Here is a 9,962-nt window from a genome sequence, read left to right as displayed (position 1 = left end):
TATAAAAGGTGATCCGACACTTCTGGGTAGGGATCGTGCTGGCACACCGCTTGTGGCTCGCTTTTACACACAACAAAAAGCCCATTGGCGGGTGCACGGTACCCGATGTCCTCCGGCACCTGCCGATCATTAGGCAGAGAGACAGAATGGCAATCTGCCTATGTAAACAAGGCAGATCGCCGTTCTGACAGGAGGGAAGGGATGGAATTTGTGTATAAATTCCATTTCTTCCCCTAGTAAAAGCACCTCCCACAGAATAGTAAAACACTGGCTAGGCACGCAGTTAACCATTTGTCATTAGTGTCATTAGTATATAGTGACAGTGCATATTTTTTAGCACTGATCACTGTATTAGTGTCACTGCTCCCCAAAAAGTGTGAAAAGTGTCAGTTAGTGTTAGAAGGTCTGCTGCAATATCGCAGTCCTGCTATAAGTTGCTGATCGCCGCCATTATCAGTAAAAAAAAATTAAAATGAATAAAAATATTCCATAGTTTGTAGACACTATAACTTTTGCACAAACCAATCAATATACACTTATTGGATAGGTTTTATAGCAGAAAGTAAATATTATTATTTTTTTTTTTTCAAAATTGTCGTGTTTTTTTTGTTTATAGTGCAAAAAATAAAAACTGCAGTGGTGATTGAATACCACCAAAAGAAAGCTCTATTTGCAGGAAAAAAAGGGCATACATTTTATTTGGGTACAGTGTTGCATGACTGTGCAATTGTCAGTTAAAGAAACGCTGTGCCGTATCGCAAAAAATGGCCTGGTCATGAAGGGGGGTAAATCATCCAGAGGTCAAGTGGTTAAAAGAAAAAAATGCACAAGATACATACCCTTTGAAAATAAAATATGATTATATTTTATATGAGTATATGAGAATATAACCAGATCCAAATAGGTGTCAGTTATTACTTCTCAACCTATATGTGGAATATCTCTGTATCATTCTCCTTTTATCTCAAATGCAACTTGTATTTCTGTTACCCATGAACCCTTTCTTTGATGTACATTATATCATTTTCTGATGCGTACAATTAAAGAATACACAGAATATACATAACATTTGAAAATAAAAAAGAGTAAAATGACAAAGTTACTTTGCAAATAATATGATATTATAGATAACCGGTTCAATACAGGGCAATTTCACCCCCTTCCTTCCCAGGCCAATTTTTAGTTTTCAGCGCTGTCGCACTTTAAACGTCAATTGCGCGGTCGTGCGACGTTGTACCCAAAAAAAAATTGACGTCCTTTTTTCACCACAAATAGAGCTTTTTTTTGGTGGTATTTGATCGCCTCTGCGGTTTTTATTTTTTGCGCTATAAACAAAAGAAGAGCGACAATTTTGAAAAAAACACAATATTTTTTACTTTTTGCTATAATAAATTTCCCAATTTTTTTTTTTAAAAACACATTTTTTCCTCAGTTTTGGCCGATACGTTTTCTTCTACATATTTTTGTTAAAAAAATCGCAATAAGCGTATATTGATTGGTTTGCGCAAAAGTTATAGCGTCTACAAAATATGGGATAGATTTATGGCATTTTAAAAAAAAAAAAATTTTTTTATTTTTTTAGCGGCGATCGCGATTTTTTTTTTGGTGACTGCGACATTATGGCGGACACATCGGACACTTTTGACACATTTTTGGGATCAATCACATTTATACAGCGATCAATGCTATAAAATTGCATTGATTACTGTGTAAATGTGACAGGCAGTGAAGGGGTTAACCACTAGGGGGCGGGGAGGGGTTAATGTGTTTCCTAGGGAGTGATTACAAACTGAAGGGGGAGGGGACGCACTAGGGGAGGAGACCGATCAGTGTTCCTCCGTTCTGGGAACACAGATCGCTCTCCTCAGAGCTGACAGGCTGTGGATCTGTGTGTTTACACACACAGATCCACATGCCGGCCCGGTTAACGGGCAATTGCGGGTGCCCGGCGGACATCGCGGCCGCCGGGCACACGCACCGGGTCCTGAGGAACGCGGCGGGCGCGTGCGCTCCCGGCGTCGCGCGCGCGCCCCCTAGACGCCCGGGAATCCCAGGACGTCATATGACGTCCACCCAGGATGGGAGATCCCATCTGTGGACGTCATATGACTATGGGCGGGTAGGGAAGTGGTTAAATCACTATTGTAAATGTGTGCTGCCATCTACTGGTAAAACATGAGATGCAGTGATACGTTTTTGTTAAACGAAAGATATGATTTCAGTCAATGTGAGTCTTGCACAGTAATATACAGCAGTGTCTTCGGTTTTCATGTTGTCCATTTTTAAATTTAATACATTATTACTGTTATCTCTGGAGACTGTGAATCTTCCTTTAATAGAATCAAGATAGAGAAGCCCGTAGCTGAGAAGGAACGCAGTCAGCGCAGGGGGGACATAACAGGGTGATAAGGCAAACCAGCAAGGTCAGGGTTAAAGGTGTGGTCATAAAGGTGTGGCATATGGCTGTAATTAAGTGGTCATTATTGGACGGAATTTGGTGCAAAGGGGGGGAGCTAATAGTTAATAAATTAATGTGAATGGGGTGGGGCTGTAACAGTTCTAGTGGAACCTGTTGAGAGCATCATCTTTTGCAGTGGGGTGCTTCTTAAAGTGATGAGCGAACTTGAGCAACTTCTAGCCCAGCTCAGGGCTGCTGCTGGGATACATGGAGCGGAGTGGATACAGAGACAAGTGTCTGTGTCCTTACAAGGAGTCCAGCAGGGTCCTTCACAAGCAGGACCTGCTTCACAGCGCGCTAGGAGGTCTAAGCCTCCTGAGCGGTTCACCCCTGACAGGACTCCTCAGGCTCAGCGCCGCAATGGGAGCCCGCTTGCGGAACCTTCAGGCCCCCCTGCCAAACGCTTGCCTGTGTTGGCCAGGGGAGAGCCTGGGAGGAATCCCCATCCTAGGCGGAGCCTGCGGGGGATGGGACCTGCAAGACAGATGGCGACTCACCCATCCTCCTCCGACCGGTTTCAGGAACGAGCGGCTGGCGTGGATGGCGATGTTCCGGTCGACACGCCAGCCCGTCGGGGAAGAGAAGTAGGAGTGGGCCTCGGCCAGGATCGGGAGGCGGCCGGTGGCTCTGACAGCCGAAGAGAGGAACGGCGCTGCGAGAGGGGCATGTCTGCCCGAGGAAGAGTTGCGACTACGCGCACCTCCGGACCACAGGTGGCGCCTGCGAGCCCGGGTAAGGCCGGGGCGCACGGGGATGACATCAGAGCGGTCGGACGCTCAGAGCGGCGCAGGCCGGCGAGCCTGTCAGTGCCGAGACGAACGGCGGCGGATGAAGGGGAGAGAGGACGGCCGGCTCTCAGGCGGCTTACGGTTCCCGAGATGCCAGCGGTGAGACAGAGGGAGGATGTCAGCAGCGTGGAAGAGAGAGAAGTGAAAGAGGATGTCGGTGACGCCGTGGGGGAAGTCGGTCCGGCGGCTGGAGGGGTCCCCTGCCCCATGCAGCCTGGTGAGTGCACTACTGATATGCTTCCTTTCTTTTCTCCCTCTGTGTGGTCAGGTGTGGGGGCCCAGGGTCAGGTCGGGGGGGATTCTGGGAGTGTGGGGTCAGAGGGACTCATGAGGGAGGTATTGTTGGGGTTGAGGGAGTTGCTGCAAAGGCTGGGCAGTGGGGGGGCGCCTGAGGGGGCGGCTGTGGTGGGGGATAGTCCAGGAAAACAAGTGCTGCCAACGGAAATCTCCTCCGCTCCTCCGGCTGTAGTAGTAGCATCAGATGTGCCGCAAGGACCCAGTGGAGAGACCTCGGGGGAAAAGCCGCCGGACAAAAGTGACAAGGAGGTGGATAAGGTAAGATTGGCGGATGCGGCGAAGTGCGAGGTGTACGTGTGCTTTGAAGGTCCTTTGGGTGCACACCTGAAACAGGAAGTGAGGGAACGTATTTGGAAAAGGGAGTACGTGGAAATATTTTCCCTGCTCCCCCTTAAAAAAATTTAACTTAGACCGCGTGAAACCTGACGAGAGTAAGAAAGAGGATGAGGAAAAACGGCGGTATCGCCTTATTCCTCGCACGTTCAGTAATTGGTTGCAGGCGTTTGCAATCTTAGCTAGCGTAGTTGGCGAAAAAGAGCCGGCGAGCTGCTCGGCCTTGTTTTGCAATTTGGACGCAATTGGGGAGGCATATAGGGTCTATGGCGGCATGGCATGGTTACGCTACGACGAACAGTTTCGTCAGAAGAAGGCGGTCAGGCCAGCTATTCGATGGGATCACAAGGATATAGGGCTTTGGATGAAGCTGATGACCCCGGCTAGGAGCGGGAGTCAGTTTTTTCCAGGAGGGGCCGGCGGTGCTTCCACCTCAGGCTCGTCGGCCGTTAAGAAAAAGGGGGTTTGCTGGCAGTTCAATGACAGCTCGTGCCGATTTGGAGGGTCCTGTCGCTTCAAGCATGAATGCTCAGGATGCGGGGGCAGTCATTCCTTCAGTAGGTGTTTCAAGGCAGGTAAAAACAGGGCGGGGGACGGATCTGGAAAAAGGGAAGACACCAGTGAGGGCGGAAAAGATGTTTCCTTTCCTAAATAGGTATCCGGACCAGGAGTCGGCTAGACTCCTGTGGGAGGGATTCTCGGTGGGTTTCAGAATCCCGTGCTTTTTGAATACGGTTCCGCCGATTTCCGATAATCTGCAGTCAGCTCGCCTTTTCCCAGGGGTAGTAACGGAGAAACTGAAGAAGGAAGTTTCTTTGGGCAGGATGGGCGGTCCATTTTCTTCCCCGCCCATTGAGGGCTTAATTGTGTCTCCCCTGGGTGTGGTGCCCAAAAAAGGAACCTGGGAAGTTCCGTTTAATACACCACCTTTCGCATCCGAAAGGGGCGTCAGTAAACGATGGGATTGATCCGCAGGCCTGTGTGGTCACCTACACATCGTTCGATGCCGCAGTAGTATGGGTACGCAGGTATGGACGGGGGACCTTGTTGGCAAAAGTTGACGTGGAGTCGGCTTTTCGTCTACTTCCGGTCCATCCGGATAGCATGCACCTCCTAGGATGCAGGTGGCAAGGGTCGTATTTTGTCGATCGTTGTCTACCAATGGGGAGCTCCATCTCGTGCGCGCTGTTTGAAACATTCAGTTCCTTTGTGGAATGGGTAGTGCGGGATGTGTCCGGGCTCAATTCCGTCATCCATTACTTGGATGATTTTTTGTGTATAGGCCCTGCAGGTTTAACGCATGCGCGGTACTGCTGGGCACGTTACAGCATGTGGCGGATCGTTTTGGCATTCCCTTAGCACCGGAGAAAACGGTCGGTCCCACGACGGAATTGGTTTTCTTGGGGATCACGATCGATTCCGTAGCCATGGAATGCCGTTTGCCGGAAGCAAAGCTTGTGGCTTTGCGGCAGGAAGTCAGGGCCATGGGGGGCAGACGTAAGGTTCGGGTCAGGGAGCTGCAGTCCCTTTTGGGAAAATTAAATTTTGCCTGCAGAATCATTCCAATGGGCAGGATATTCTGCTGTCAGCTTTCGTTAGCCATGGCGGGGGTCAGCAACCCCAGACATTTCGTTCGCTTTACCCGGGATCACCAAGCTGATCTCAGGGTCTGGGATGATTTTCTGGGAACCTACAATGGAAGGTCAATGTGGATGTCGGGCCCCGTTAGCAATGCGGACATGGCGTTGTTTACGGATGCTGCCGGGTCCGGAGGATACGGAGCGTTCTTCCAGGGTAGGTGGAGCGCCGGTGGTTGGCCTGATGCTTGGAGGGAGGCCGGGTGGTTGCGTAACTTAGCGCTTTTGGAATTATTTCCAATTGTACTGGCGGTGGAAATTTGGGGTAGGGCGTTTCAGAACAAGAAGGTGCGTTTCCACTGTGACAACTTGGGAGTTGTCACTGCCATTAACACCCTGTCGGCCTCCTCCCTTCCGGTGGTGCGCTTGTTACGGCATTTGGTGTTGTTATGCCTTCACCTGAATGCTTTTGTCTATGCGGTGCACATCCCGGGGGTTTCTAACAGGATTGCGGATGCTTTGTCTCGTTCACAGTGGAAAGAGTTTCGGAGACTGGCGCCGGACGCGGAACAGCATGGTACCCCCTGTCCTCCGGGGGTTATGGACGATCGCATTGGAGTCGCCGCAGGATTGATCCGTAAATCCCTGAGTGAGGCGACATGGGGTGCATACGCTGGTGCGTGGAGGGAATGGAATGCGTTGCTGGAGGAGGTAGGGGGGCTTGAGCCCCGAGACGACGTGTCAGCATTGGTTCTGTATTTCATTGTTCAAAACTTTCTGAATGGGGCATCGGTATCGTCAGTGGACCGTAAATTAGCGGGTTTGGCCTTTTGGTTTAAACTACAGGGAGGTAAGGATGTCACGAAATCTTTTATAATAAGGCAGGCTATGAAGGGATATCGTAAGGGGAGTAAGTCCAGAGATCTGCGGCGCCCGGTTTCCTTCAGCACTTTGTGGTTGATTAAGGCTCACATTACCGGGGGTGTGTGGGGACGGGTACGAGCAGCTCTTGTTTCGGGTGGCTTTTCAGTTGGCCTTTTTTGGGGCTTTACGCATAGGGGAATTGGTTAGCCCTGCCAAGCACGTTGCGGGGGGCCTATTTAGAGACGAGGTGACTGTCACAGAAGTGTCAGTAAGCTTAGTGATTTGTAAGTCTAAAACGGATCAGGCTGGAAAAGGTGTAATCCTGGAGTTATTCCGGGGTGAGGTAGCCGGGCTTTGCCCAGTTTCGGCGGTATCACAATTTATTGCGGTCAGGCCTGCCAGTGCGGGACCTTTCTTGATACATGAGAATGGCTCGTATTTGTCGCGTTTTCAGTTCATTGCGGTTTTTCGCAAATGTCTGAAAGCGGCGGGCCTGGATCCTAGGCAATTCGGCTCACACTCTTTCCGAATCGGAGCCGCCACGGAGGCGTCAAGCTGGGGATTAGGAGCAGGGAGTCGAATCGTTTCAGGTTATATGTTAGACCCCACTTGATGTGAGCATAGGGAGGGGGGTCTTTGTCGTCATGTTTGTGGTGACACTCATGCTAACTCTTTTCTATGTGTTGGTCTGCTTGTTCTAGTTGTTTATGTGTCCAGGTTGGTGGGGCAATGTTTTTTCTCTATTTGTTTTCAAGTCGCAGATGCCTAGTGTGGATCCTCGGGCATTCATTTGTTTACTGGGGGGCCAGGAGGGCTGAAGTTAGACCCGATGCTAGGCAGTTAGGTCTCCCCTGGGAAGAGGGTAGTGTTCGCTGGATAGGGGTAAGGGGCATGATGTGGAACAGAGTGGTTCCCGAGGTGCATAGATTTGCACGCTGGGACAGGGCCCCAGATATTTTGGTTATTCATGCTGGGGGAAATGATCTGGGCGTCAGGCGTTCCAGAGAACTGATCAGAGATGTTCGATTCGATTTCCTCAGGCTTCGCTGTGACTTCCCGGGCACTGTTTTTGTTTGGTCCGAGATCGTGGCTCGCACTGTTTGGAGAGAAGCCAGATCTGTGGATCGAATCAATAAGGCCCGTGTTAAAGTCAATAAGGAGGTGGGGCGTTTTTTTGTCAGGAATGGGGGCCTGGTGATTAGACATCAGGATTTGGAGTCCGAGACCTGGCGTTACCTCAGGGGTGATGGCGTTCACCTTAATGCGATAGGGACGGATATGTGGTTTTTGGGCCTAGAGGATGGAGTACACAGGGCTCTTCGTGTGTGGCGGAGCGCTCAGGTATAAGGAGTCATACCTGTGCGCTGTGGCATGTTAGGATCCTTGGCGGTGGTAGAATGTGGTGCATTCTGGGTAAACGGTGGGGAACCATCAGGTATGGTATCCTCGAGTGGGAACGGTTCACTGGCTAGTGACCGTGCAGCTTAAGGACCCTGGGGTGGCTGAGGTTAGCTGGGTTTAGGCCCTGAGTCTTCATATATAGCGGCTGGGGTGGCAACTCAGTTGGATGTGCCTCTGACACAAATTAAGAGGGTAATGGTTACATTGGTACCACCTTGGATCTTAAAAGATAGATATATATATATATAGACTGTTTAGTGAAATAGTGTAGTTAGGTGGGTTCTTACAGTGTGTATTGTAACAAAATGTTGTTTTATTAATAAAAGGCCATGTTGGCCATTTAACCCACCTTAGGTGTCGAGTGTTTATTCTAAATTATAGTAAATTTATGTTAAGGTAAAAAGGGTAAGGGTTACTGCAGGGGTAAGCTCTTAGCTACCCTTGTCAAGAGAAGCCCGTAGCTGAGAAGGAACGCAGTCAGCGCAGGGGGGACATGACAGGGTGATAAGGCAAACCAGCAAGGTCAGGGTTAAAGGTGTGGTCATAAAGGTGTGGCATATGGCTGTAATTAAGTGGTCATTATTGGACGGAATTTGGTGCAAAGGGGGGGAGCTAATAGTTAATAAATTAATGTGAATGGGGTGGGGCTGTAACAGTTCTAGTGGAACCTGTTGAGAGCATCCCTCCCTCCCGCCCTTAATCTGGGGGTAGTCTTGAATGGGTGGTTGGTTTCGGGTTGTTTAACACTGCGTGGGGGCATGTTAGGATCCTTGGCGGTGGTAGAATGTGGTGCATTCTGGGTAAACGGTGGGGAACCATCAGGTATGGTATCCTCGAGTGGGAACGGTTCACTGGCTAGTGACCGTGCAGCTTAAGGACCCTGGGGTGGCTGAGGTTAGCTGGGTTTAGGCCCTGAGTCTTCATATATAGCGGCTGGGGTGGCAACTTAGTTGGATGTGCCTCTGACACAAATTAACAGGGTAATGGTTACATTGGTACCGCCTTGGATCTTAAAAGATAGATGTATATATATATAGACTGTTTAGTTAGGTGGGTTCTTACAGTGTGTATTGTAACAAAATGTTGTTTTATTAATAAAAGGCCATGTTGGCCATTTAACCTACCTTAGGTGTCGAGGGTTTATTCTAAATTATAGTAAATTTATGTTAAGGTAAAAAGGGTAAGGGTTACTGCAAGGGTAAGCTCTTAGCTACCCTTGTCAAGTTTTTGGTGCCACCATCCGGGTAAATCTCACATAACCACTGCAGTTGTCCATTAGGAGTTTGCCTGACCCAGCTCATCCAGTAGCTCCTGAAAGTAAATCCAGAAGCTTTACAGGTCAGTGTGTGAGAGTTCCCCGGCTTTATCACCGCTGGCTCTGATGGGGTAAGTTGTTCTGCAGACTGGACACCTGAGAAATATAGGACATAATGTTATATCCAACTACCATTAGATTTTATTTTAGAAAATGAATACAATCAGAAAAAAATGTCACATTAAGACTCACCTGATAAACACATTAGTAAAACAAGAAAGCTCAGTAAAGTCTTCATTGTCTCTGTATGAATCTATACATTAAGGAGATTATCAATAAAACATTTTGTGTGCCTATATATCTGTATGAGAGATTTCAATATACAGCATGACGTCACATCATTTGAATATCATTACAACTATGTATATCCGTGGCTCTGAAATCATGTGTAAATGCGGAAATGGGCTCAAAAATTTTGCTGGCACATGTTTTTCTTCTATTGGAGTTTAAGGATAGACTACTACCTTGTGCAGAACAAAATAAGAAGGACCAAAACATACTTTTGTGATTAGGTGCGTTGTATTACTACTATATGTATTACTCGTGCATTTTTAATAGGACAACAACATGCTACTGTGAGGCTGCTGCTAAATAGTCTGCCACGCCTGGTATTCTCATAAAGCTGTTCTCTCTTTTTTGTGCTTCACGTTTTTTGCACTCCAAACCCTCCTCTCTTCATACATAATAGTAAAAAGACCCCTGGACTAGACTTTGTCATTCAGCCATTGGGACTAGTAACAATGCAGGCAGCCAATGGATGGGTTTGGCACCCATTAATATTTTCTGTGGCTCTCTAGATGTTATCATTACACTATATTAGGAACATTTGTAGACATGGTGTGGGTGAGGTTGATGGTGGGTATATGAGCAGACCTGACCACTTCATGTAAGGAGGCTACTGTAGTGATGATGACACTGCCAATGTGGTC

General features: G+C 48.4%; 1 gene segment (V, D, J or C); it reads right to left on the bottom strand.

Annotated features, from left to right (window-relative positions):
* Positions 1 to 2,199: 2,199 nt before the first annotated feature.
* On the bottom strand, positions 2,200 to 9,271 carry LOC141116764 (Ig heavy chain V region 914-like). The segment is given in 3 exon segments: positions 2,200 to 2,362; positions 8,910 to 9,129; positions 9,226 to 9,271. Coding segments are annotated over 3 exon segments (429 nt in total).
* Positions 9,272 to 9,962: the final 691 nt, after the last annotated feature.

This window comes from Aquarana catesbeiana, linkage group LG01 (genome assembly GCF_042186555.1).
Source record: "Aquarana catesbeiana isolate 2022-GZ linkage group LG01, ASM4218655v1, whole genome shotgun sequence".
In the NCBI taxonomy this organism is placed as follows: domain Eukaryota; kingdom Metazoa; phylum Chordata; class Amphibia; order Anura; family Ranidae; genus Aquarana; species Aquarana catesbeiana.
The sequence above is the reverse complement of the archived record's forward strand: the minus strand, read 5'-3'. Positions and strand labels throughout refer to the sequence as shown.